Source organism: Dinoponera quadriceps, unplaced genomic scaffold (assembly GCF_001313825.1).
Source record: "Dinoponera quadriceps isolate SergipeBrazil2010 unplaced genomic scaffold, ASM131382v1 scaffold61, whole genome shotgun sequence".
NCBI lineage: Eukaryota > Metazoa > Arthropoda > Insecta > Hymenoptera > Formicidae > Dinoponera > Dinoponera quadriceps.
In genome coordinates this window covers 22770-25078 of record NW_014554185.1, presented here as the reverse complement: position 1 = coordinate 25078, position 2309 = coordinate 22770, and the positions used below count along the sequence as shown (strand labels likewise).

The following is a 2309-nucleotide window of genomic DNA, read 5'->3' as shown; positions in this document are numbered from 1 at the left end:
GGGGGGGGGGGGGAGGGTCCTTTTAAACGTCTGCGAGCTCAACAGTTGCCGAATGTCGTCCCGGGAAAGAACACGGATAAACATGCGTTGAGATAACAACAACAGACGCGAAGTTCCCGAGAGCACCCTTGATACGCGTGATCTAGCCGGCAGGACCAATCGGATGCCGCATCGAGCGGCGTGATGGATTCGTGCAACGGCTGCCTCCTGCGCTAAAGGAAGCTGGTGACGGAGTCCTGAGAGGCACACTGTGCATTCCAGCGGCGAGCGGAATGGACGTCCCTCTCGATAACGAGCGAGCGAAGCGGTCGAAATATCAAGACAAGTCCTGAGGATAGGCGAGCTTCGCGCGGCGAGGAGTGAGGAAGGGAATCATTGTACAGCCGCGGGTAAAAGATTTAGAGTTGTGTGTAATTCCGGGTTAGTTGCCGTCGCTTCTCGGCGCGATAAGAGAACCAGGAAGTTGAACTCGTTGGAGGTCCGTGGCGACCGGTAGGTAGGGTCGCACGGGCTTACGAGATTTAGGAGGCTATATCGCAGGGCGACAAGAGCCATACTTGAAAAAGTCTCGAACGTAGGGGTCCCGGAGACTCGGGCGCGTGACTCGGTTGCCTTCTCTAGTTGCCGGTCGCACAGTTCGCGGAAAATTGTTGACGGTATTGTATTATATATTGTATATTGAGTCGTGCCAGGAATTCCTATGTTTGTATTTGAAAACTGCTTCTGGCAAAGAACTAGATCGGATTGTACGTGATCGGACGGAAGCAGTAAATATTCGGGTCGGGAAAGACCCGGCTGGTGCCCAACGGAAAACCCGGCGAGGTAGGCGTAACGACGCCGGGCAAGAAAGCTTGTCGTTTACACGACGCGCGTTATTATAGCTGCCGTCAAGCGGTTCAGATCCGCCGCATAAAACGAAGCATTTCGCGGAACATCTCAGGCGAGAGATCGCTCTCTTTCGATCGTGTTGCGGAAATTCCCGTGGTTTTGAATTTATCTGGCTGTAATTAAAGAACTCAGGCTAATTCAAGAATCGTTATTTCGATATCACCTTCGGTTACGATTATTAATTGTGGAATGGATTAGTTGTCGGAAAATTGAGACGAATTGAATTAAAATGTTGTTATTGTTACTGTTGACCGGTCTCTAAATTATTACCTCTCCCGGCTCCTCTCCGACGGGTCCGCGGAATCGAGGAAGAACGTGTAAGAACCACAACGCTCTACCACGAGAGATAGCGAGAGAATATTGACTCGCTTTTAGCGAAATAAACTGAGCTAGCTGAGGTGAGTCCGCTGCCGCGCGAATGCGGAGCGAAGAAGTCCCGCAACCGACGCGGACGCGAATTGCGGCGAAAGTCATCTTAACCTTATACAACCCTAATAAAACAATATTATTTCTTATTAAAAAAAAATTACGCGTAATCATAAGGCTTACGTTTACATACAAATTTTCAATAAAGGAAATCACTTCACTTCTAGTATTAAATTATACACGGACCTCACATTATAGATTAACTGACCTTGTGTTAAATTCGGATGGCTGCTAAACACGTATTACTCAACTTATCAAATCTGCATCGCGTTTAATTAATAGAGAAACTCTTTAATAATTTTTCGAGAGTGGAGAGAACTCTTAGTTTTTCTTTTTGCTACAGTTCTTTAAACACAACTTACCGGGTCTATGATCCATAAAACGGTCGAAGTGTTAAGCATTATTCAATAACTCTTTAAGATATTTTTTCCTTAAATGTTTTCAATAAATATTGAAGCAAGAGCTATAAATATCAAGTTCTTAAATAGTTTTTACCTTCCTTTTTGCTCCACATAATTGATACTTTCAATATTGTTATCAACAGAGGTAAAGTGAATTGCAAATTATCTATCATTAGTATCATGTCACCCCATACTCTAATCAATGACATTATGGCCGGTATTATAAGTACAAAAATCAGTAACGTGATATTGAATAACCGACGGAGTTTCGAAAATAACGGTTCACGCATATCATTGATGTCTGGCGGCCACAAGCCGATCATTTTCAGCATGCGGCGATTGAGACCGATCGCCCATTTTAAATCTAAATTTTATGAAATGCATAAATTAAAACGCATTAGAAATATGTCTACGCGATTTGCGCAAATTACACCGTAAAACTGGACTTGATATTTAATAAAATTTTATAATTTAACTTTACTTTATAATTTATAATTTAATAAATATTAAAATTTAATTTTGCGCGTTAGAATTTTGAGAAAATGTTATCGTTAACCGTGATATGTAATCACATTTGAATGTCACAATAAAAAA

At 42.7% G+C, this 2309-nt stretch overlaps 1 protein-coding gene across 1 annotated transcript in view; it reads right to left on the bottom strand.

Annotated features, from left to right (window-relative positions):
* LOC106740990 (odorant receptor Or2-like) overlaps positions 1–1924 on the bottom strand; it is a 5938-nt gene extending 4014 nt beyond the window's left edge. Inside the window, exon 1 of the mRNA XM_014612574.1 lies at positions 1810–1924. Coding sequence (XP_014468060.1) covers positions 1810–1924 — 115 coding nt within the window. The remainder of the gene's footprint in view (positions 1–1809) is intronic.
* Between the last annotated feature and the right edge of the window lie 385 nt (positions 1925–2309).